The 24935-nt window shown below is 37.0% G+C and overlaps 1 protein-coding gene across 1 annotated transcript; it reads right to left on the minus strand.

Annotated features, from left to right (window-relative positions):
* Positions 1 to 884: 884 nt before the first annotated feature.
* Positions 885 to 19166, minus strand: BCO1 (beta-carotene oxygenase 1). Its single transcript, XM_009926854.2, has 12 exons — positions 18935 to 19166; positions 15003 to 15131; positions 13487 to 13616; positions 11887 to 12034; positions 10858 to 11005; positions 9564 to 9784; positions 8446 to 8703; positions 7170 to 7272; positions 6234 to 6328; positions 3968 to 4079; positions 3137 to 3305; positions 885 to 1723 (listed from the first exon to the last, which is right to left on the minus strand). The coding sequence occupies exons 1-12, from the start codon at positions 18996 to 18998 to the stop codon at positions 1720 to 1722; spliced, it is 1581 nt and encodes a 526-aa protein (XP_009925156.1). The 5' UTR covers positions 18999 to 19166; the 3' UTR covers positions 885 to 1719.
* Positions 19167 to 24935: the final 5769 nt, after the last annotated feature.

Below are 24935 nucleotides of genomic sequence, written 5' to 3' on the forward strand. Positions count from 1 at the left end.
ATTTAAAAACACTGGTTTGTTTCTGCGCCTCCTGCATAGATTGTTATGTAGGAAAACACAGTTGTATTTCTGGTCTTTAGCTCAGCCCAGTAAACAGTGTTTCTGCTTCCTCCTGCTGCGTATGTGGGGCAATGGGACAAGGTGTAACAGATAATATCCACTTCCAGAGAACAAATTAATTATTATGCTTTGTTATTTGTGCCATTTAATGAAACCCGTTTGATAAAAAAAAAAAAAAAAAACAACACAAAAAACCCAAAGAAACAAACCAAACCACTCTACCAACTAGAGGCCCATTTGTAACATCTTTGAAGTAATTATATGTATGCATACCCATGGCCTGATTCTCTTGCTTAACTACGTTTTTTTCCTTTAATGAAGCTATCTATCCTTACTATTTTTATTTGCAGTCACTAAATCTAGACTTAAATTGGTGCAAAAGAAGAATCAAACCTTTCTGTGCCTCAAGATTTCATTCATAGCGAATTATGTCAGACAAGCAAACCAAACGACAGACTCATTACCATATGCCATGTTACCACAACAAAGAAAACCCACAAGCCTTGCAGCCACTTGGCAAAGCGTATATGCATTCCCCCTTGTTATTGCCAGCCTGGAAATGATAGAGCGTATTACCATATTCAGGGTAAATGTTTCATCAGATTACTATTGCACCTGCTAAAAACATTCTTGAACAAATTTGTGATTAGCCATATGGTTTTATCCACATTGTCTCTGCCACAGCAGGATACTGGGATTGGCAAATCCAGATTTACATCCCTGTTTTTCTCTTCAGGTTGACTACAAACTTGATGCTAATCAAATCCTGTGTAATACTGACCAAGGGAATACAGCACACTTCGTTTAAAAAAATCATACCCATGACAAGTTTTTATAATTTATTTTCTGCAGTATACATGAACATAAATAATACTTTTGCTTTCCTGGACTGCAGATAACAAATCTGATTTCATTTTTATGATGAATATTCCCCTGTCATGTCATCTCTGCCAGTAAGAATTAGCTCCCTAGAAGTAACTCCTATATCCAAACTCGTGATCATCCAAAAACATAACACTATGAATTCTACAGAAGAAATTCTGGAAACAAACTCTTAAAAGGAGATCTGTAATGATGGTTAGGCTCTTGATTCATTACCACCTTATAATTCCAGAAATATTTGTGGAGACTTGTTAAATCCAAACTTTTTCAGATTAAAAGAAACAACCCCACAGCTGGTGTCCTTTGCCAACATCAGAAGTCAGTCTTCCGTTCCAGTACTGGTTCCATATTACTTACAAAAATGGAATTCAATTTCTTCTTTAGAAGATAAAGTTCTCTTAAATAGTTGTGGTAATACGCCTTGAAAACACTAAAGATGACTATTTCTGCAGACACACCTTACTGAAGTATTTACTTCCATTTTATGGACTATATAAACATTTGAATGCCCCAAACTGTATATTTTAACTCTAGATCTGACCACAGTGCCTTTTTTTTACATTAAAAATAGCCTGTATATTCTTTATATTTACAAACTGCAAAGGCTTAAGCAGAGAAAGGTAGGTCTAGTTGTTACAGAGCAAACAAGAACCGTGGATGATGTTGGTTCAATTCCTGCTCTCCCGTAAACATCTGACGTAATCGCGAACAAGTCACCAAAGCCCAGACTCTCATGTGATGGGGAGATAGTAAATGACAATTATTTCATTCTGTTTCCTACCTGTAAAACACAGTGAGCGGCAGAGACACCGTGAGAGTGCGTATATAAAAGAGTAAGAGAGACCTGAGTAGAGTGGTGATACACACAGACCAGATGAACATCTAAAATGGATGGATGTACACCTACTTTTCTCCATCAGTAAAGATGCCTCCCATAGTAAAGGTAGCTACAATAGGAAAATACAATTCAATGAAAAAAACTCTCATTTAAAGAAAAATCAATGCCCCAAATCAGAAAACAGAAATACACTCAGGGGATTAGGAAATGCCATTCCTATAACAAAAAAAGGGTATACTTGGCATTTGAACTCTATGTTGAAACATGCTTTTTAATTGTGACTATGAATGAGAGTTGTATACTTTTATTGGGAAGCATCTGTTACAGGGAATGACAAACCCATGTCAGAACATGGATGCTCCTAAGCAGACAATAAAGCAAATGCTTAGCTATAGCAACAATAGCTTGTCGTTTCAGCTACTGTGTAGTTCAGATGAGGACTAAATTAGGTCTTTCACTCTTTTGCCTGAACAGTTTATTGAACATGTGTATCTGAGTTCTGCTAGAAATATACTGCTCTCATTCATATACATACTGTTCTTAACAGACTAGTAGCAATATTAATAAATACTACATTTCTGTTTATCTTTTACACAATGCAATCATCTAATTATATGAAATGTCATGTCAGATATTCTCCTCAAGGAAGAATGATTTAAATACAAAGCACTTAAGACTGAATAACACTAAAGTATAATTGAATGCTACATAAAACCATATATTCTGTTTCAAGTTACTTGGTTTTGTCAATATAGAAGGGAAAATACACCATGAAATTATTAGCAAAGCAGGGGTTTTTAGGTTCTAAATTAGAAAGTTGTAGCACCTTAATGTAATACTTTGGTTATGGTGGAGTTTAGGAAATCAAGCACCAAGAGAATGCATTGCCATGAATTATTAGCATCATAGCAGATAGTTCAACGTGAGGTTTTCTGGCAGAAGATAATTTGCATCGTGAGCTGCAGTGTTGAAACAGTCCATGAAAGTTACATGACCTGCAGACGTATGTGACTCATGCCATGCATCACCCTATAAATACAGTACTTCATTGGTTCAGAAAGCTACATTCTACTCAAAACATTTCCTGTTACCTTTGTCTCCTATTCCCTGCCCCACGAGTTGTGTACAGCATTAGCACTTAATACCGATCATTCTTCTTTTGGAATAGTTACATACCAGTTGTGGATATAATTATTTGTAATAAAAGTTATTGCTATCTCTTATAAGAGTTTATATGTAGTTATTGAAAAGACTAAATTTAGTCATTTATTGTGATAAGGTTGTTCCTGAATGATACTACCCCACATTCAGTAGAAGGTTGTCTCAGTCTGTGTAATAGGATAAACAGCATTTTACTCAGTCTCAGTCTTCAAATCTTTCTCTGGTATAAACATTCCATGCAGGTCCAGAGGCATTTCTACATCTACTATGGCTCGGCCCAATTCTTTGAATGTTTTAGCATCCAAGACAAGTAGGAAGGGTGCTTCCTTTGGATCAGACTTCACAACACAGGTCAGAACAATGCCTGTGACATAAAAATGAAGAATTAGAAGCACATACTAGTTACACCAAGCAGAAAAGATAACACTGTCAGGAAATACTTGTTTCCTAAGAATTTTAGGACACAAACTGAAAGTGCTTACTAGATCAAGTAGTTTACTGGGAGTGCTAAAGAACTAATGACTGCTTCTCTTCCATGCTTTTTTCTGATCTGCCTGCAGTTTATTGGGAAGAAAAAAGGTAAACCAACACTGAATTGTGTGCCTGGCAGTTTTGGGACTCATCCTTTCAGCTATTTGCCATTTGCCTTTGCAAGGAGTCACCTGAGAACAGAACTGGATCGAGATTACAGTGATACCTGCAGTGCCACTTCATGTTCTCTGTAACAACACTGACTTCCCACAGCTTCAGCTCCTCCAAACCATTGATAAATCCAGCTCCAAGTGGCTCTCTGTAAAGTCCTAAGCATCATTTTTACTGTTTATGGCTACCTTGGGACACTACACAAGCTGATTTTGGTCTATTGGTGCTTTGGCTTTTTGTCCGCAGAAGTAAAATAGCTGGTGCTAATTTTAATCTCACAGTGGAAGGATCAACCCAGCTTTCTTGACTAAGAACAACGAAACTTGTAAGATTTAATGCAAAACTCATGTAAACCCAGCTTTTAGAATGTTGTCATTATTTTACCATCATCCTCTTCTCTTGCATCAGGGCTGGGAACAAAAACGGGCTCAGATGGCCAGGAGTGATCCTCTCCCCAGTAGAGCATTTCCTTTGTTTGGACATTAAACTTTACAATCTAAATTGTTGTGACCAGAAAAGAAGAATGTCAGTGACCCAGACAGTGGTTTATTCCAAAGGTACAACATGAACAGACTGCTGGCGTGGGGGACCAATGCTAAGAGTTAAGGAGCAACAAGGTATGTGTCACCACGAGGAGGAAACACCTGGAAAATGTTAAACTTTGGAGTCACATTTAGTGGCTGCATAATCACACAATGTTCTTTTAATTTCATTTCATTAGATTTACAATTGCACCTTTCATTTATGGGCTTTCAGTATTTTACAAATACTAACAGATCATGAGAGAACCTTCACTGTAAATAATGCCATCACTATACAGAGGAAAAGTCCGAGGCCCAGAACATTTAAGTGACTTGCACCAAATCACTGCGATTCTGTAGTAAAGCTGGAAACAGGATTTAAACCTTCCATTTTCTAATTTTGTGAATTATTTTCCTTTTATTGTGACCTCAATATTTCTCAGCATCTTCTATTGTTAAGCAGGGTATATATGCCAGAACAAAGGCTATTAATAGTGATGTGTGAAGATTAAACCAATGGGGCAAGAATTCCACACAGATACTGGTATTTATTGACGGAACAGAGTATAGATTTTCATCTCGTTAATGGGTCAAGTGCCTGACCAAACCAATCGCCAGTGGGGATACATGGCATTTTCAGTTCAATTCTGTTAAGGCCTTTTCTCTACCCATACAGATGCAGTTATATTCTTTTCCCTTTGACCTTTAGTCAAAAAATATGTCTACAAAAAAATGAAACTATTCAAATTACTAGAGGAAGAATTTGGAAGAATTGTCCCTTCTGACCAAGATGACAGCAATTTCACTGATAGACTTTACCTAAGGATTATACATGGTGGTTGTTGTGTCTGCATTCATTAAAGAGCAACTGATGTGAAAAAAAATCTTCTAACAGCATTTTTTATTATATTTAAGTCAAGCAGGGATTATCTACTTTGGAAATCACAAACTTGCAGATTTGTTTGAGCTACTGTCAGACGTGCTGCAATAAATTTTCTTGCATCATGCAGAAATCCAGCTTTATTTTGTAATCAGTTGCGGTAATTATATACAAGAACCAACAGCGAACTCAATTTGTGCTGCCTTATAGTCACAGAACAATAATTATAAAGAGTGAGTTTGTCTGTACAATACTCTTACCCTCAACTATTAATAGTTTTCATCTTAATCTATTGGTACTCTAGGCTGTCTCCTGAAAAGTTGGCATCATGCATACACAAACAAAGCATGTGCTACCCTCTAATACAGAACTAGCTAGTAAAAGATAAAGCTTTCTGAAAAATTAGATATTGTTTTAATATTTGTAAATATTAGATACTTAATTAAATATTATAGGTACTGTTGCAATAACTTTTTTTTTTAGGTTTCCTAGAGGGAAAAAATATTACAGATGTATGTCTGTCTAGTACTTCTTTTTCCTACTCTCTCCTTTGTAGCTCTTGGCACATTACAGAAGTTCGGCCCAATTTAGCAGAAAAATGAGGGTCTCGGTAACTACTGTGTTCAAGAGACTTTGTGGAAATATAAAGCTAGATAAAGAAGCATGAGTTTATTAATACTTTATGAGGGAAATGGTACAACATGAGCCTACTCATAAGAATTCAGGCATTTCATGTTTCTTTGCATGTGAATGTCCCACCATTAGGAAAAAGTTTTAAAAGAAACCTATACAGTATTGAATACTTGAGAATCCAATCACAGGCACATCTGTAAGAAAACATTTGTTCTGCTGCATATGGAACCACATGTTTTTAACAGCTGATAATAATGTTCCAGATTTTCAACTTTTAAAATGAAGATATATTGTTTCCATAGTTTGGCCCAGTGAGGCTCTTTTAATTATAGAAGTAAGTTAACATATGTCCAGCTTTTCATCTCCCTGCTTTCAAGTGCTGAAGTTTATGAACACAGTACCCAACTGCAGTGTCATCACTTAAAAGCTTTAACTTGATGTTGAAAAAAAGAGTTCAGTTTCTGGCCTCAGAACCAGACACTTTGAATTTGCATGTATGAATGCAGATTAGGCTATATTTTGGGCCAAACTGGTAAAGCTTGGTCTACTTATAAGTGCTTAAATCTGATTTGTGTTCTATAAATACAACTTCCGACTTTGTAATTGTTAGTCATACCTCTGTAGGAACTGGACTCCACTGGACTGCTGTTGCAAAGACATAGTTGTATTTTTTGCCATTATAGTCATAGTTGATGCGAGGCAGTTCTATTCCTGGGTAAAATAAAGTTCAAGACTTAGGAACAAGAGAAGAAAAATAACTCAAATGTACACTTACATATGCCAATCTTCAGGAAGTTTTGCCCCGTGAAAAACCTGGACAGTATTTAAAACAGGTGTTGCATAGATTTTGTATGCCTGAATTTCTAAAAAGCTGAAAATGGATATTAACACAACATAATTAAGCCAGGGTTGTTAGCTCAAAAATGACAATTTTTCATTCTTAGGGATTCATTATACTGGAACTTATGAGGGGTTTTTTACATTTGTCTTTTTTTTCTGTCTTCATAAATACATGAGATGTGAACATCTGAGATATAATTGGAGGCTACCATTCTAAGAAATTGCTTTCGCCTTAGGTAAATATATGCTTTTCACATATTCCTGTAATTATCCCCTGAAAAAAGTTTAAAAATCCACTTTCAAAGGCAATCTTTATAAAATACAGCAATAACTGAAGTTACTATTTATAAAAGACCTATTTAACCCAAATTACTTTTCTAACAGGTAGATTTGCAAGCCATATTAATAGTTGTAAGATCAGACTTGGGATCCTATATTAATATAAAACTGATGTAACGTCAGACATTTAAGACTCTTGATAAATATATATCTGAGAGGTTCAGGGTCATATATTACTGGATAGACCCAGAGGAGGGAAGTGAAGAAGAGAAAGATATTGTCAACATTTACACTAAACATATTAATTAAAAGTTTTGTTTCTCTTAGCTTTATAAAGATCTTACATATATGAACAGCTATTAGGCATTATTAGAATGCACCTGTGTGTGTCTAAGAGAACATATTTGAGATTTGTATAATGGATATGTCTCACCTTCACATAGTATTTCAGGGTGGCAATAGATGCTGCCATCTTTCTCTTTTACAGCAGTTGCGGTAGATGGAAGGGTGACTAAATTAGAACCTACTTCAGCATCCTGAAAGAGACATATGCTGAAAAAGTAATGTGTCTCTAAGAATATGCTTCTAATTTAGATCTTCCATCAGGTTTGATATTAATATAGAAAATTTGGGGATTAAACAAACAATCCAGCTTCAAGAAGTTCCTTCTTATGGTGTTTATCTTGTAACATTAGATTCTGACCTTTTCATTAGAAATCTTGTTATACTCAGAGGATTTTAATATATCATAGAGTAATCATTTTGAATCATACTGAGTCTTTAGAAAGGTTTAGATAGACATGGCTGTGTTCCAGAAGCACAATAAATGAATTACATAGTTTGTGATTTTAATTAATGAAGATGGGTTTCAAGGAATTAGGTATCAAATTCCCACTAAAAGTCGCCAGGGTTGGGGTTTTTTGCACCTGCTATAAATCAAGTGCAAAAACAGATGTAATGCACTCTTGTTTTTAATACGCTATTGCTGAATTCTTAAGATTGCAGGGTAGTTTGGATAGCTGGTGTGATCCAACACATCCTTTGTCATTGCTGCATAACTGCTTTTGAGACATGAACAAAGCAGCAAGATTCTAGGACGTAAAAAGAAAAAGTATTATCCATTCCAAATGTATCAGGCAGAAACTTGCCCAAGTTGCTGGGCAATATAAAATCTTCCCTGCAAACAATGATGTAAAATGATGTTTTAAATTAAACTGAAAGATAAAATCTTTCCTCTTCCTGGCAAATCTCACACTTAAATGAAATCTTCTAATTTTAATAAAACCATTGCAACAGTTGGGACCATGCGTATATTATATATAGGCTTCCAGTAAAGTGGAAGAAACAGGTTGTGCAAAACCTCATGCATGCCCTTCCAGTAAACAGCCAAGTTGATATATCTGCTCGTATTTGATAGCATTTTACAAATAATTGCACTGGTAAGGAAATTACATATGCTTAGTAGCCTTGTTCTCCATGACGGATGGTATCAGAACCTAGATCCATTTGACTGTATGTCCAGGTGCTCATTGCCATTTCTCATAATACATACACGAAACAAAACTCCTCCACGCTTTGTGTATATGTTATTTTTAAAGAATCAGAAATTTGCACATAAAGGCTGGCAACTAATAATTCACCCATCATTCACACCAATGTATTTTAAATTACTGATCAAAGAACAGATTTAAAAGCCATTTTCTTTCTACCTTGTCATACTGCAGAGGAACAACAAATCGTTTGCAGGTTGGCATGGAGGTAAGCTTGCTCTTCTCTTCGAAGTCTTTAGTCAGGTTTTTTAAATAGAACATATCATATAAGCTATTGTCTGTATAGGCAATAATATCAAAAATAATGTGGCCGTCCTCTTCATAAGCATTTATATGGTGAAAAAGCACCATAGCATCAGTATAAAATTTAGTGGATACTTCTTTTTTAGTCTTCTTGTCTACAAAGTGAAACCAAGTCTGAAAGATAGGAGACGTTATTTAAAACCATTAATGTTCAGCAAATAGTTATTTAGGAAACTGTTTTCTAATGGTAGCCATCAACATTCTAATGTATTGTCTGTTTCTACTGAAGCATATTAAGAACTCAGGATTTGCTACTAGGAGACAAGAGGTTCCAACCTGAAGATCAAAACATGCAGGAGTAAAAGAAGTGCTTTAAATTCATTTTACTGTTGCAAATTACTATTTGGGCTAGGCTGAGGATTTAAGTTTTCTGGTAAAACCTGGAAAATCCCCTGCTCTATTTTTAAGTTAAATAAATCTGCCTTATTCCAGAGTCTCTGTAGTGCTCTGTGCTGGTGCACTCTACTCCAGCATGCCCCACTTATTGATGGCCAGAGCATGTGGAAATAAGGTCCTCAGAAAACAGGTTTTTTCCTCAGTGGCCATGATGAAAGGCTCTCCTTTTGTCTGATGCAGGCTTTTCCACCAGTCTGGCTCTCCTGTCTGATGCAATGGATCTAGAGCAGATCTCATCCACAATATACAGTATTTTGTTTGGACCAGGAGCAACTGTATGTGTCTGGGATGCTAGTGAGGTTTTGAATTTCTCTGCTATCACACAATATTTCTAACAATGCCAAACTATCTTCTTTCTCAAGCACTTCAGCATCAGATATTTATTTATTTGTGAAATTTCTGGAGATGGCAGATAGTATTCAAAAAAATACAACTTTTAAAAAAAAAGTGCAACATGAAAGTCAAGGGTTGAAAAAAAAAGAGGGATTACTGAAATTAATGAACCAGATGAAAAACAGAACAGTGTGGAAGAGGTCACTGGCCTGGCTGACTCCATTGCTCAGCACTAGGAAAAATACCTTATCTTCCTTATGATAGGCAAGGCAGGAAGCCCAGTTCACACCTCGGATGTAAGCAGTTGCCATTTTGACAATATCCAGTTTGAATGGCTGCTCTATGAAGACAATGTAATTTTCTGTGATTCCAAAGCTATGGCAGTAGCTTGGGTGGAGCAGAGACTGAGAAGGGATGGAGCATACCACTTCCAGATGTTTAAAATGAGATTTCTTCTTTTCTTTTTCTGAACATAAATAATAATTAAAAAAATTATATTTATAATAAATTCCAAACCAATCTTGTGCTTGGATTTCTCCCATGTATGAAGTAGGAAAGAACAGGTTCCTCTCAGTTTTATTTGTATTTTTCTGTTAAGAAAGTGGTTTGTTTCCTCCTGCAGAATTAACATAGAAGTTTGCATCTGAGTGAAGCAATGCAGTAATATCACAATGCCGGATCCATTTAGACAGAGGCCCCTCATCTCAGTATTTGATTCCACTGGTTACTGTCTTCAGAAGTTCCAGCATAGTGGAGAAAGATGTACAATTAAATTGGCAGCTTTACAAGGGGGTTCAAATGCCCCCATATTTTTGAACTTCTAAGGAGATGTTCCTGTTTGATCTATACTGACTGAGCCCCAGCTAGGAATTACAAACTTATCTTTCACCTGTGGAAGGCCTCTTAATTGTTCAACCAAGAGGACACACATCACACTAGCAGCTGATTTTAAACAACACCACAAAAAAAAAATTGTCTTGAAGGAAAAAGAGCAAGTGATTTGCTCTGTGAACAAAGGACAGTATTTCAGCAAAGCCTAGTGTAGGCCAGGTTAGAGAGGAATTAACTCTCCATTAGGTATTATTTGGTATTATGCTTCCCTATAATCACAGTATCAGCATTTTAAGAGCATTTTCATTTATGAAGAAAATTAAAATCTACAACTTCAAATTATATATACTGCCCTATAGATTGTTTCTGTTCGTCCTCCCTCTACACATCACAATACCAGGAATCGAAATTCTTCTGAAAGTTAGTTCACTCTAGTAATATTCAAAGTAGAATTCTTCCAAAAGCAAATTCCTCTAAAAGCAAGGTTCTTCATACCGAAATACCCTGTTCACACTGTATTCAAGATGAACCTTTGTAATAGCACATGCCCAGATAGGTTAAGCAGTTAGCATTAAGTTCACAATAAGTTAAAATTAAGAAAATGAACACCATCGGTTTCTAGAAGAGCTGTATCACCACCCCTTAACCTCAGAAGAAAAGAAATTGCTAACAAGTTTCTAGAAAATACTGATAAAAGGCATATCTTACCTGGCACAGAAGGAGGAATCTTAAATAGAATGTATTTTGTCTTCCCTTTATCAACTATTGAAGTACCCATGTTGAGAATATTTCCAGCACTGTCATAGTGCGGGTGAGAAGTTGCCACATTTACAGCTACATATTTGCTGTAGTCAACCTGGAAAATGATACAATAGGAGATTTTAGAGATGTGTAAGATAATTAAAATTTATGTCAGCTAACACCACAAATCCACCAGCTTTTTAGCACTGGCAGCCTTTTACTGGTACCCCATTTTCCAAGGGCCTTGAAATTTAAACAATCAAGCCAAATTATTTATGCAGGTACTCAAATGATTTTCTAATTCAAGGCTAAAACAAGTTACAGAATCTGAATTACATTCACCTCTCCCTTACAGCCACGTAACACAATGGGAGGATTGTCTGAAGAAGTTCCCCTGCCAATGCCCATTTCATCCTGAAAATAGTTTATTTAATAGGGCTATGAGTCTGGCAATCTTCTGGAGCAAAAAGATTTCTATTTGATTTAAAGCATGGAAATTGTACTCAAACTGTACTGCATGCTAGAAAAAACTCATTGTATATTTCAATATGTCAAGATTTCATTTTCAGAATTAAGTAATATCTTGCATAAAGTACTTGAAAAGTAGTCATATAACTGACCTACTGAATTGTTAATTCTGTAAATCACTTGGTAACTACAGATGCATAATAGTGGAAATCATCCAAAATAATTACGTCACAAGCACGATACATGGTATTATTCCTGCAACCTTGCTAGATTATGTACAAGTGAAATTGCTCAAAGCCCAGCTTTTCCCAAACTAACTGGGACTTAATTTTGAACTCATGAGTTCTTAAAAGATCTGGTATCTTCACGATTTCACTTTAGCATGATTTCAAAAGTAAGGGAATAGTAGAATAAGAAAAGTATCTTTCCAGTTTTGTGTCCTGCATGTGTTAAAGGATCCTTATGAGTCAGCCTGAAACTTTATTCATTAGCAGATGAGGAACCAGAATGACAGACAGTTGTTTATACCTTCTCTAATGTCTCCAGAGTCTGCGGATTAATTTTCCTGATGAAGTTAGTCTCACTGGTAGCATAAAAATCATCCCCAGTTTTCATAATGTTGATCAGGCAGTTATCTGTGAACTCAGGAATGGTGTGAGACAGATACGAGAACGCCCTGCGGAGAGGGAAATTTCCTGTCAGTTCATTAGAGCAGCAGAGGCTGTCCCAGCTTTTACCCCCTACAAAGCAGAAGTCACCAGAGCAGCGCAGGCTGTGCCAGTCTCTCCCCTGCTGTGCCCTCTTCTGGCAGCTCCTCCACTGCCTGGGTGGAAAGGGTGGAAAAGCAGAGGAGCTGGGCTTCTCCAACGCCCTTGGCCGGGGCGAGGGTTAAGGACATACATGCAACTGTTTTTCCATACCCAAATGGGCATCCAGGTCCAGTCCTGCTGTCAGCTGTAATGTGCACTGGTTTATCAGGATGGGCTAATTACACACTCTCCTGGGCATTCCTGGTGAGAATTTGGCCTAACACTTCCTACCTAAAAGCTGGTAGGTTTTTCAGGGTATGCCTTCATAAAATAGATAGATTCATATACTCCCTGACAGAATATTTTTGTTCCTGGTGTTATCCTGTATCACAATTATGATTTCAAAGAAGATCCAACTTCACATGTGGGCTTGACAGTTTTCCTTATTAGTGTAGGATTTTATCATACTCACTTGAAGCCAAGACAAATTTGCTTATATCCCTTTCAAACTTAAAATGGAAGTGTTACCCTATGTGCTGGAAGAGGAAAGAAAAGCATCTTATCTCAGGGTAACAACTTACAACATATTAACTATTTTGCAATAACTATCCATGCATGTGCTCTTATCAAATATCAAATTCAAGGTCATTAGAGGTAGTTCAGACAGGAAGAAGAGATGGGTAAGCTACTTGCATTTGGCAGAGAATATCCACAGCCAATTTTACAAGACAGGTAATAACATGATGGCTTACACCTTGCCTCTCATATACAGCCTATCATCCTTTCTAACAGTATGAAAGTAGCCATTGCAGTGATCCCAAGTGGTTCTGATTTTGAACATAAGATTAACTCAGGCCTATGGGTGCCATCCTTCAAAGCACTGCACGTGACACAAACAATGGAAATTTTTTATCACCTTCTTTTTTTTTATTAAAAGTGGTCTTTAATCCAGAAGTTTTTCTGATTTTTTTGAAGTGATTGATGCTTTTCTTCTTTTTGTTGAATAAACTTTACATTAACTCATTCCACATCTCTTAATCTTTTCCATTTTTGCTGCTTCTCCCCTTAGAGTATCATTTTTATACATTTCTGTGAAGCACTTGGAAAAGAAAATATTTGTTTTTTCAAAATTACAACAAAAGCTACTTGCAATAGTGAATAAAACAGCCAATATTGCTGATAAAATGAATTTAAAATATTTGCCTTAGAATAACACATAGAGAATACAGTGCTGGATATACCTCTTGGCCTTTTTAATATTTAGCAATTGTAAATTTACAAAACAAATTTTGTATTTGTAAATATGTCAATGGTAGACAGACATCTGTGCTGGAGAGAGAAGTAGCTGGAAGAATCTTGTTGGAAAAATCAGTGCTTACTTGGCAAATATATTTTTGCATGGATCTGGATAAGCCATAGTTCCAAATTCAGACACCACAATTCGGTTTGCTTCCACATTGCAGTTGTACGTGTCACTTCGGAGATACTTACTTCTGTAGTAAACTTCACCTGACAAAGGCCAAACAGGTTTCAATTACATTTCATACTGAGTTCTTTAGAAAATTAGCATAGGTAAAGTCAGGGAAAGAGTTTCTCAAGCAGATGTCCTTTAGCTAAGAAAAGTTTGCAATGAAACCGACAATGCCCCTCAATCTCTGTTTTGGAATGCTTTTTCAGCTCTCTAAGGAACCCGAGACTATTCTTGTGGCTGCTGAGATTGGTAACAGTTTGTCTAGCTTCCTTGATTCCCAACACAGTTGGACAACACTGGTAGACTGGCGAGAGGAAAGGCGGGATTTGGATAAACTCTTCCAATAAACCAAAACAATCTGTGTAAAATCAGTAATTAGGCATCAATGTGTGGGTGGTGATAAATCTCCTGTATTGGCAAAATTTAGTTATGAGAGAGTAACAAATTGCTTGAAGGAATCAATGTCTATCCTGACCAACTTAGTGGACCACTATACTTGAACTAAATGAGCTCTGTTTGTGTTAGGTAAGTAAAATATACTGGCAATTTTAAAAACACTGGTCATTTCTTTATAGGTTATTTTGTTAAGGATGTAGAGCTGGACAGGAAAGGAGGTCCTGCAGTTGCATTAAATGCCTTCAATCACAGAAACGGAAACTAAAAAGTAAACACTAGGAATGGAGGATGACAGGAGAAAAACGCAGTTCTTGAACAGGTACACACTTTTTGCAGCAAGAATCTAGGTGTAAGACATCCTGCCTCACACTGTAGAACAGCTGAACTGATAAAAAATGCTTTAACTGAAAACAAAAAATGAAATTGTTTTGGATAGAGGAGCTGCCTGTTTTCCCTCCATAAGGATTACAGGTAGGAGGACTGCTTGTAGGGGTGTCAAGTATACATAAGTGAGGTTTGCTATGTGAAGTGACACAGTGGCCCAGTTTCGCTCCTGGCAGCTGTTATAGCTGCAACCAAATCCCAAAAGGGGAATGTTAGTCTTCCCTGAAACTAGGTTGTTCATCCACAACAGAAAAACCTCCGGATATTACAGTTTGAAACAATAGAGGTTTTCTTGCTCTGGGTGGAAGGCAAAGGCTGCCCTGCAGTAACCTGCTCAGAGCTGGTTGCAGGCTATCCTGCAATGCAGACAATACTGAACTTTGGCACTCCAGAAAAAAGGACAACGTGATCTGTCTCTGATAACAGTCCTGCAGAGATACTCCTGCTGCTGCTGTGGTGAGTGAGGTGTGAGCGTATGTTTGGAGAGACTTTCCCCGAAGTGGTTGCGACCTCACCAGACATGCCGCTCTGCAGACAAAACCTGCACCCTTCTAATGCTAATCAAAGTCAGAACAGAATGAGCAACATAAGGCACCAAGATTTGGGTCATTAAGCTTTTTTTAATCTGATGTGCAACAACTTACCATTTTTAAATGTAAAGCTATGCAGCAGAGCCAAGCCATCAAACCAGTGGTTATACTTAGTGTCCCCTATTGTGTGCATCCCTGGGCCATTTCGGAGAAGTATCCCTTTCAACCAAGTGGGCAACTGACCTATAAACAAAAAGAACATACCAGTATCCATTCATTTAGGTGAGGGGCATGTTACAGGACAATTTTCCTTAGGGCACAGGCTTCATATAGGCAGACAGACTATGGGTGTAAGTCTAGATTTGTAATAGCATATAATCATGTTGGAGTTTTGGTTAACGAAAATATGACCTGCTCAACAATGTGGCACTAGTGATATTCTGCATGAATATTGCTATACGAGATTACTATAAGAAGATGAGATTGCTGGAATGTAATTTGCTAAATATCAGGAATTAAATAAAGCTGGACCTTTCTTTCCTGCACTCAGATTTTAAAGTGATACATTCTACTCATGCCAGGAAAAGCTAGCGCTTATCAGAAATAAGCATATTTTATAGGTTATATGACTTGCATTGGCCTTCAGTACATCAATTTAAACTTCAGGCTAAAAGAACTCCAGTAAAAAATTCATTAATTAAATTACAGAGCATAATGTAGTGTCATTTTGGGAGTGCTTTTGTGACACTAGTCAGAATGTTGGTGTTTTGAACGCAAATAAAGGGTAGGAATTTTATATTGAAAATATATAAACACTGTTGAGGTTTGAATATGAAATTTTCCTTATCAAACCCTTGCAAGAAATACATTACCTACTATTTGACACACAGAATAACAACAATTAAAGAATGTCATTAGGGTTAAAGAGCTGAACAAAAGCATATCAGATATTAAATTAAAAGCTTCACTTGCTGCTTTGTGTGTATACTTCCTGAGGGAATATTTAAGATCACTTACTACCTTTCCACACAATTCCTGCACTGCATATTGTCTCTGCATAAAAAGCTATTCAGGACTTTTAATTCTCTTTATCATTTAGTTTGTGACCTCATGTTGATTTTGTTGACACACTTTCTTATTAATACTCCCTTTACAACAGATAGAAATGTCCTCCCATGGAAATACTCAATTTCGTCAAAGCTCATGCTGTTGCAGAGAGGTAACAATTGTTTTGCTGTAAGACCTTCTGAGATCCTAATGGGACTTTGGATACTTTCTGAGAGAATATTTCCTGAATTTTGCCCTTTTTAGGTAAGGGAGACAAGGACATTTGCCATTTCTTCAAACAAATGACATTAAGGACACAAGGAAAAACCATCCAAATGCAAAGGAAGGATATGGAGTAAATGTCAGCTTTAACTAAAATACATTCTCAGTCAGGCTAACCAACTAATATTGTATGCCACAATGCTCACACAACTTCATTAGGCTTAGAGTTCTGGAATACAGGAGGAAAATAAAAAATTGTTGACACAATGTATGGACTTTCATTATTATTATTATTATTATTATTATTATTATTATTACTACTACTACTACTACTACAACAACATTCTAGAAGAGCCTTGAAAACCAAACCTTACTTGCCTTTCTAATACAAGAAGTTCCAATGCAATAATTATAGCACTTTTTTGTATAAGATGAACAAGGTTTAACCTTTAATACACATAACTGCACAAAACCTGAGTAACTAAAAATAGTTGTTGAGAAGATAGTGAGGAAATCACAAGTTAACAGAAGCAAAGAATCCTTCAGAAAGAATAGGATAATGATCTTAAGAAAGTACATATTCAAAATAGATACATAATTTTTGTTTGGCTGACTACTGAACATTAATTGCTGAACAAGCTTAGTCTTCTTATATGCCTAAAACATAAGCGTTTCTTTTCTTGCCACTTCCCTTTCTACAGTTTTCTGGTTTTGGCAATAGAAGACTCTAGGCTCTGCTATTTCTCCAGTATTATGGGCAACTGCAGCGTAGTGAGTGTAGTCTTTTGTGCTCCTACCCTCACACCAATGCCATTTATGATTGTAAATCTGTGCAATGAGCATGAGCTGCTAGTCATGCCCCAACATACCTTTTGCTAACACTGAGTTGTGCTGACTGCACGGGGTCTTGCTGCAACCAATCCTTCTTTCCCTGTGGTGAAAATGTAATACTTCTGCTGCATATGAGGTCTTGTGGGGTTTTGACCCAGTAAAACTATCTTCTGCTTTGGGGCTTATCATTCAAGAAAAGCAGATATTTCTGCAATTCAGTGAAGATCTTGCAGCTCCTAAGGCTAAAAAATTTGTTTAGAGATTATTTCTCTAGATCAGAATAATGATGCTCAAAACATTCCAGGACAATAAAATAATTTCACTGGAATAGATAAACAGGGAAAAAAGGTGATCTTCTGTTTAAGGCACTGTGGACTTGATGCAGCTTCTGAAACTTCTGGAGTAATTCAGTGTAGTTTCTGGCATAATTCCAGTATAAAAAGCATGGAGCAAAGGGTCATCTAGTGAGGTTTTCAGATGAAAATTCATCTTAGTCAGAATTAAGAATTTCTGTAAATCACACCAGGTACCAATCAGCATCCTGAAGTGCTTAAATTGCTTTAAAAATCTGGACCTTTTATCTTTTTTGCTTCAGACTTTTATCTGAAGTGGAGATAACGATACTTTTCTGTACCATGTGAGGACACAAAAGTGACACAGTAAAATGTCCAAATATTTGGAAGTTTATTAACTATCATAGCAACAAAGTCATGTACAATCACATGGCTGTACAGTGTTTAGGAGAGCATGGGTTAAATTATGGCTGATGTTAGAAGTATGGGGTCATATTTACAGTGTACGTATTGAGTAACAAGGAGCCAAAATAGTGGCAGACCTCAGGGGCAGCAAAATATTTAAAGAGATGAAGGTTCTCTTTAGTTCCTAATTGGTAAGTACTGAATCAGCATTACCAATGGAAGAGTATTTTGTATACACGATTTTATTTACTGAAATATACAGTCTTTGTTCAAATAAACCATTCCATAATACAGATCAGGTCTGATAAGTGGTTTGTTTGCAAACAACTTCAAATGTTTCTGTAATAAGTTTTTATCTTGAGGAAAATAAAAAGGAAGGCATAAAACCACGGCAAATTATAACAAAGCACTTTGTCTGAGTTGGAAAAAAAACCTTTTCCAATTCAGCCACCAAACTGAACAACAACAACAACAAAGTCATGCAAGTTTTAATTGTCATCTTTCTAAGTGTCGTACTTGGGAAGTGACTTTAAAATTGGTATTAGATGCCTACTATTTCTTGGACTACATATTACAAAAAATGCAGCATATATTTACTACATGGGGGATCTCAGCGACAAACCTCTCCTGTAGCTGTAGCAAAAACACTCTTCTGTAAAGTAAAAAAAGTAGTAAGAATAATAGATTGATCACGTGTTCATCCCTAGAGAGCCACTTTCAACTATGTCTCTGAAGGCTACTCTGCATTTTTTACTGTATTAACTTCAGAACCCTCTTTTTAACGGTACTCAGTGGCATCCGTTACCACTGCTTCTCTGTTCAGAAACGCTGTTGTTGAAGAGTCTCAGTTTTAGTGACCCTCCCCAGGAGGCAAGGAAGAGTGTGAGCAGGCAGAGGGAGGCGTAGGGAAGAGTCACAGAAGCAGAAACGGAAAGGCTGAGCAGAGCCATGGGGGAGGGGATGTCACCAGATTAAATCCCCGGACTTCGTCACCAACTTCAGTGATACCTGTTCAAACAGACTTTTTGGAAAAGTACACAGAAATGCCCATAAAGTGAGAAAAAGCCGACAGTCGGGGCACAAATGTTATCTGAGAGCCGTCCTTTAAACAAAATTCACTTAGCGTCGTTTCTCGCTTTCTCAGTTTCCCTTTTCAGTGTTGCCTTGGGTGAACAAGTGTTTCAGTGTTTACACATTTGAAAACACCAAAGTAACTGCACGTATTAGAACAGATTTTCTTGCACTTACCTTGCACCTCAGCTTTTATGGGCTCTGGGTGTTCTTCTTTATTTCTGCCAAATATCATATCCATCTCTCACGTACTCAATGGTTCCCGTGTCCTCTAACCAGCCGCTCCTGCAGGCGCAGTGCTCCCCTCCTGTCTGGGCTCAGAACAGCTCTTTTCCTGTTACATATAAAGATAAGGTCAAAGTGCAATGCGAGCTAGTGGCTGGTGGCTTATAGATCGACAATTTGTAATAGCTGATCTTTAATCCCTAGCACATACACTATAATTCTGGCACATTTGCATTAAAATTAACTCTTTCACTGATTCAAAGGAGAAGTAAGAAAAACATAACTCGCCTGTTTGCTCCTTATCTGAAGCAGCCAGGCACACTCAGGGGTCAGGTAGAAGACTCTGAAACGTCCCCTTCAGCATTTCAGATAAAACTTTAGACACTGCTTAGGGGTGCTTGCCCCATTTGGCAGGTAGGGAGAGAAAAAGAAAAGAAATCTCTACCCAGTGTTCTGCATTTGGCTCCTTGGGAGTGACAGACATTTCAGAGCAGGGTGTCATCCTTTTCTTTCCATTCTGTGAAGTTTAAACTGAGCCATTCTATTAATTAACAAAATATCGTCACTGAACAGTCATGTCCTGTATTTCTTTATATACAAGCTGTTTCAGAGCGAACTGAGTGGCACATCTTTGAATTAAACATCTTGTCACAAATGATCACTCTAACATATTCTCCCATATGTGACCTGAATCCACTTTGTGAAAGTATGGCAGGAATCACTAAAAATAAGAGGGATTTTTAACTTTACACTTTTGTTTCTAGATAAGGTACTTAACTGAGTTCAATGCTGTTAATTTTAAAATCCTCTGGGAAAAGAATTATTTCAATATAAAGCATGTGATTGCAGAGCAAATCATAGGGTCCATTGAACATGAAGGATAAAAAGATTCTTTGCACAGTTATATATTATGCAATTTCATATGAGGTTACCCTAAAATCCGATTTTTTCAGCTAAATCACCATTGTTCCCAAAATGTTTTAACATCACCTCTTAAGGCTGACTGGTCTTTTATAAATATACATATTTATTTTATTTAAAACACAATTTGTGCTACAGTCTGCTCTCACACACTTACACATTGCTCCTCTCTTCCTAACCTATCGTCTGTTTGATATCTTCACTTCAGAGCATCAAGACAGCACACCTCTGTCTCTGTTTGGAAAGCACTGACAGAAGCAGGTGATAACAAAATAAGAAGCCAGATTAAAAAAGAAAATATATGGGCTTTGTTGGAATCAGCAGTATTAATAAACAGCAGGATTGAACCAGAAGGCTATAGTAGATGAAGGGTATCAAAGTCCACATACATACACATATGCAGATATATATATGTAAACAGATACATACACTGTATATGCATGTGTATGTATATATGCATCTATGTGAGAGAGAGAGAGAGAGAGATGTAGACTTATTTGTATACATAAAGGCAAGTAAGGGATTCTTCAGCAATGTTAGAGACTGAAAAGGATCAGCAGAAAAGCAAGGCTGTCTAACGCTACATTTTCTCTGTCCATAATGTTCTGCTTTGCTTTAATATATTCTCTTCAGTGTATCCTCATCCATTTACATGGCCACAGATCTTAATGCTGCAGTTTTAATTATCTGACCTGTGAGTGGTCTGATCTGTAGCAGTACTAAGAATATTTTCATAGAGCAAGCAAGCAATAAAAAAGATTAATTGAAACCACTTTTGCCCTTCTCCACCATGACTATTCATCTAGTTTAAGGTTCAGCCAAGATGAGATAATTGGAAACCTTGTTAGAAGTTGTTTGAATGGAAGAACAAGGAGCTGCAGACATCCAACAACTTTTAAAATCAACCTAAATGTGTTTTGGTAGCTAATTTCAGGTGTCTGTGCCTGAAAGTTTTGTCCCGTATTTTGTACAACTTAAATAAGGAGGCCCTTCAAAGTTCATTTTTTCTGCTTGTCAGTGAAAAATCATTCATTTACCAGTGAAACACTTTGTTGTTGTTGTTTTCATCATGCTAATGACAAATAAGCAGTTTAGTAAGGTATGGAGAGATGTTTTTTCTTGCTGTTTAATTTTCTCCCTTTTACATTGAAATGGAGAAATATCAAAGTATTGATTTACAATTATAATGTGTAATTAACAATGGAAGTAGATGTGGATTAGGTGACTTTTCTAATGTTATTATTTCACACTGTTTCTTCCCCCTTTGTAAAAACACATTTGATGGGAGAGAATGGGGAAGGTTCTAGAACTCCGTGTTCTAGAGAACATAGAGGAAATAAAACCCTCTCTGGAGAGACTACCAGCAGCTCTTTGATCTTAGTTTTACCAGACACATTGTAACTCATATATATATACACACATATATAATGTTTACCAAAACATTATAAACTCAGGGAGACTGTGCTGTCTTACTCTTCCCAGTACAGAATATTGAAAACATGATCCTTAATGCAAATGATGCAATCCTCTGGTTTGAATAGCCTCTCCTGATGCTTGACCTTATTTACAAACACTACCCAGCTGCAGAATCCTTCAAATATAAATCTTCCCCCAACCAAATCTAGCATTTCTCCCCACAGTTCCCTCTCTCCGTTCATCCCTCATGACAACATTTTTGAAGTCACCAGCTCCCCACCACAGGCAGGTTTTCTTCACTGTATTTTTTTCTGCTTTAAATAATTGTGGTGAAGGCTACAAGCTGTTTCCTCTTGGGTTCTTTCTAGCTTTCGCTCCCCTCCAGTCTCTGGGTGCCTTGAGCTTCTCTCCCAAACTCAAAAAGGGCCATGAAGACACGTTTGGAGCAAAGCATTACCCTGCCCAGCATTGGTCTGGTTGTACCCTGTGGCCATGCAAGGCTGGGGATGACATTTAGGATGTGATCTCTGTGGTCAATCGAAACAAAATTTCCCAAGGCAGAGGAGCTGGTTAACTAAATTTCTAGTATAACAATAATGTCATTGCCATGCTTCTGCCTTTTTGTACTTTTGGTTTACTTACACAAGAAGCAAATAATTGCCTTATAAATCAGAGAGAGACCAATATTATTCCTTATCTCTATATTGAAATACAAGTACTTAATTTACTTTAATCTCAACCCTTCTCTTATAAAATCTGAGTTCTAATTAAAGCACATTAATAAAGGTCAAATTACCTGATCATGACTTTAAGCTGTGCTAAGAACTTTCAACTATCAACTGTTATCTATTATTACCAAATAAAGACTCCAGTAGTAAAACTGATACGAACTTAAGAGTTTTTCTTGCTGAAATCACACTGATTGCTATCTCACTGTGCCAGATATAAGCTCTTATCTTTGCTAAATACTATCTTATTGACATGATCTCATTTCAAAAAAATACCACCAGCACTACCCAGGAATACTGCTCTTGCACTGTCCAAGTATAATTGCAAACACAAACTACTAATATAGTTTGTTCAAATTTAAATAACAATAGTTTCCATATATTATTTTGATCAGGTTTTGTTTGGATCAAAACATTTTTGATCAAATACTGTTTGGATCAAAATAACTATTTTTGCAAGATTTTAATTTTTTTGTGAGGTTTTTGTGAGGTTTCACTGTTTTCTGTGATAAAAATACTATTTTCTTTTATACAGTCATATTTTTAATGCATATCACCAGAAATACTGATTTGTTCAATTAAATAAAAATATAATGTAACTTAGTATTAAAACTCTTCAAGTGCTGAGGCATAGAACTGCTAGCCTACCCATACTAGTATGAAACCAGACTAAGCCTGCTCAGTGCCCACATAAAATTCCTACTGTAAGACTTTTATAACCTCATCTGCACCTTTCAAAATTCCAAGACTATTTAAATATTTTAATATTTAATATCTTATACAGTTCAGTAATGTGTTTTCAGGTGGGCAGAATGACAGCATGAAGGTTGGCATTCACTTCCATGGCTGAAGGTGTAGAAATGGTGTTACAGACATTTACAGTGACAGAAGTTAATGCTGCTACACATTGTCCTACCTTTTAGCCTACTGTACATCTTTGGGAGAACATAAAAGAAAAACTGAAAAGAACTGGTTTCTGGTTTTAGTCATGTGGGATCTGAGTGTAGAGTGCTTAACACAAAAGCAGTGTTCCTGAACAGAGAGACTGCTAGACCTCCTGTCTTCTCATTATGAGGATTGTGAAGCTGATCTCTTTTGTAAGGTGTTGGATATCTACTGATGAGAGACGTTATTAATGAAAACAACTTGTAACACAGCTTTTTTCTTTCTGTTTTCATGTCCTCTAAGTTCAGAAAGAGCTCATACCAAACAGAAGAAAAATATGTAACAAAATTAAGTAAAACAATCAAGAGGTGGAAGCTGGACTAGCTTAGAAATCTGGCCAGTCTTACACTCATGGAAATCTGGAGTGACTGCAGAGACACCAGTGTAGTTGTGGTGGCTGTAGATTCAGATCCAAGCAATTTTTTTTTGCCTCTCTGTGTGTGCTAGGAAAAGTTCAGCCCATATTTATCTACCAGTTAATGTTTTACCTAAAGAGGGTACATTTAATCCTTAGAACAGTTCTCTTGTTAAGATATTAAGGCAATAGCACATCTAAATTGTGCCACTTAGTCAGTCATGATCACAAGAACACGAGGTGTCAGCAGATGCTTCAGATTATAGCTCTGCTACTTTCTATGTGAATTCAAGGCTAGCCTTAGCCATCAGTAACCCCAGCTCGATTAACATTCTTATGGGGCACACTCATCCTCTTCTTCCCAACAGTCGAAGTTCTGCTGTGGAAGGCAATAAAACATAGGAACTAGCTGGGAAAGAGGGAGGTATTGAGGCACAACTGTATGGCAGGTGAGGAAAGTCAAGCTGCAAGCCCAAAGGCAGTACTAGATGCTTCCGAAGGGACAGTTCCTAGGAGAAGATCCTTGGGCACTTATCCAGGCAACATTTGTGCCAGAAGGTAACCATACACATCCTATAAACAGAAATTATGTCCAACCCAGCAACTGCTGAATGTACTCCTACTTATCTTTATCCTGACCCCATCATGCCAGGCATGAATGTCTAATTTAATTATTGCACCCTGTAAAGATAAGAATTGTTCTCCCTGTTTTTCTAAACAAGATAACATCAAAATTGCAAATTGGCAGGGCTCACTGGTAAGTTCACTGTGTTGCCACATGGAAAATTAGACAGTAGACCAACAATAAAAACAAACCCTTTTCAGTCAGCAAATAACTGGGTCTCACTATCAGGACAAGCAGCCCAGGAGAGCAGCAAGGAAGGAAGTGTGACTGTGACCCACCTTCTTAAACTAATTGGCAGATGGGCTTTTTTAAAGCCAGCTGGAGAGATGGAAGATGTAGGTGTACCTAGGGGCTTTTCTCCATCCCTTTCTGGACAGTCTGCTCAGTACTCAGGACTTCCTACCTATTTGGATAATAATGAAAAATCTTTTCAAGAGGCAGTTCTGCACACTGCAGAAGTGTACGCGACACACTAAAATAGACCACTCACGATCTTGTCTCAAGTTAATGATACCTGAAAATAATCTCTTTCTACCTCAAAGCCAAAGTAATATAAATTATTTTCATTTATATGATTATTCAGTTCATAGAAGAGAGATATATTTCTATTCCTGATAAAATCTATACATTAGATTCAGTAATATTCAGGAATGTAAAGATGGTAATATCCTCCTATAGAGAATAAATTTACTTGCTCTTCCTCAAGGCAAATGAACAACAGCCAAAATGAACAGGGGTGTGATTTATTCCTTCCCATTGGCAGCTCTTCACTTCCTTAACTCTTCAAATCTAATATTTTCTGGCCTCTATTAAAGGATTGTTCAAGCTATTCTGCTGTGCTGCAATGCCCTTTTGAATCACAGGACGTTCTCAGGCTGTCATGATGCAGCTGTAATCTGCACTAGGGTACAAATCAGGACCACCCTGAAGTCAGTGGCGGCACCATACCTCTCCTCCTTGTCT

The sequence above is a fragment of the Haliaeetus albicilla genome, chromosome 10 (genome assembly GCF_947461875.1).
Source record: "Haliaeetus albicilla chromosome 10, bHalAlb1.1, whole genome shotgun sequence".
Taxonomy (NCBI): domain Eukaryota; kingdom Metazoa; phylum Chordata; class Aves; order Accipitriformes; family Accipitridae; genus Haliaeetus; species Haliaeetus albicilla.

Excerpts from the sequence above, each read along its gene's own strand:
- BCO1 (XM_009926854.2), bottom strand. The coding sequence starts at position 18,998 with ATGGATATGATATTTGGCAGAAATAAAGAAGAACACCCAGAGCCCATA. Across the intron at positions 8,704-9,563 it reads CCTATCATAAGGAAGATAAG|ACTTGGTTTCACTTTGTAGA; the intron begins GTATTTTTCCTA and ends CCTATCTTTCAG. Across the intron at positions 6,329-7,169 it reads CCCTGAAATACTATGTGAAG|GAATAGAACTGCCTCGCATC; the intron begins GTGAGACATATC and ends TATTTTACCCAG.